This window comes from Bison bison, unplaced genomic scaffold (assembly GCF_000754665.1).
Source record: "Bison bison bison isolate TAMUID 2011002044 unplaced genomic scaffold, Bison_UMD1.0 scf7180017854968, whole genome shotgun sequence".
NCBI classification, from domain to species: Eukaryota; Metazoa; Chordata; class Mammalia; order Artiodactyla; family Bovidae; genus Bison; species Bison bison.
The window spans coordinates 7,484-7,984 of record NW_011485541.1 but is presented as its reverse complement, the minus strand read 5'-3'; the positions used below and the strand labels follow the sequence as shown (position 1 = coordinate 7,984).

The following is a 501-nucleotide window of genomic DNA, read 5'->3' as shown; positions in this document are numbered from 1 at the left end:
TGAAATCAGTCATTTACTAACTGTGGGACTTGGATAACTGATTCAATGTCTTAGAATCTCAGTTTTTTCTTTCTGAGAAATGGGGCTGATCACCGCTGCCATAATGAGATAAGACATATGAGAAACTTAGCACGCCATCGGGCACAGATTGGACCTTCAATAGAGGCCAGCTGCCTTGCTCCTTTCCCTCCCATTTGGAGGCCCTTTGTGCAGCCCACAGCCAGTAAGATCCTAGTTTTTTTTTTACCTGTGTTGTAGTGCTTGGTACAATAGCCTAGATCCTTCTCATCCCGCAAGATAAACTGAGGCAGAGTCAACCCCTCGGCCACTTGGACAGCAGGAGCATCTTCCAGCCACTCAAACATGAGGTCATTCATGGTGTAGCCAACTGAAAGTGAAAGAGATGGCAGAGGGCTGCAGAGTGTGGGTGTTGGTTGGGGGTAGGGAGAGGATTAGAACTGGCAGGAAAGAACAGATGAGGACTAAGACCTGGGTTTTAGG

The 501-nt window shown here is 47.5% G+C and overlaps 1 protein-coding gene across 1 annotated transcript in view; it reads right to left on the bottom strand.

Moving 5' to 3' along the window:
- Nucleotides 1-501, bottom strand: part of LOC105001481 (glycine receptor subunit alpha-4-like) — a gene marked incomplete at its 5' end in the record, with an annotated part of 7,325 nt that overhangs the window by 3,739 nt on the left and 3,085 nt on the right. The window contains 1 exon segment of the mRNA XM_010857779.1: nucleotides 248-388. Within this exon segment, the coding sequence (XP_010856081.1) occupies nucleotides 248-388 (141 nt within the window).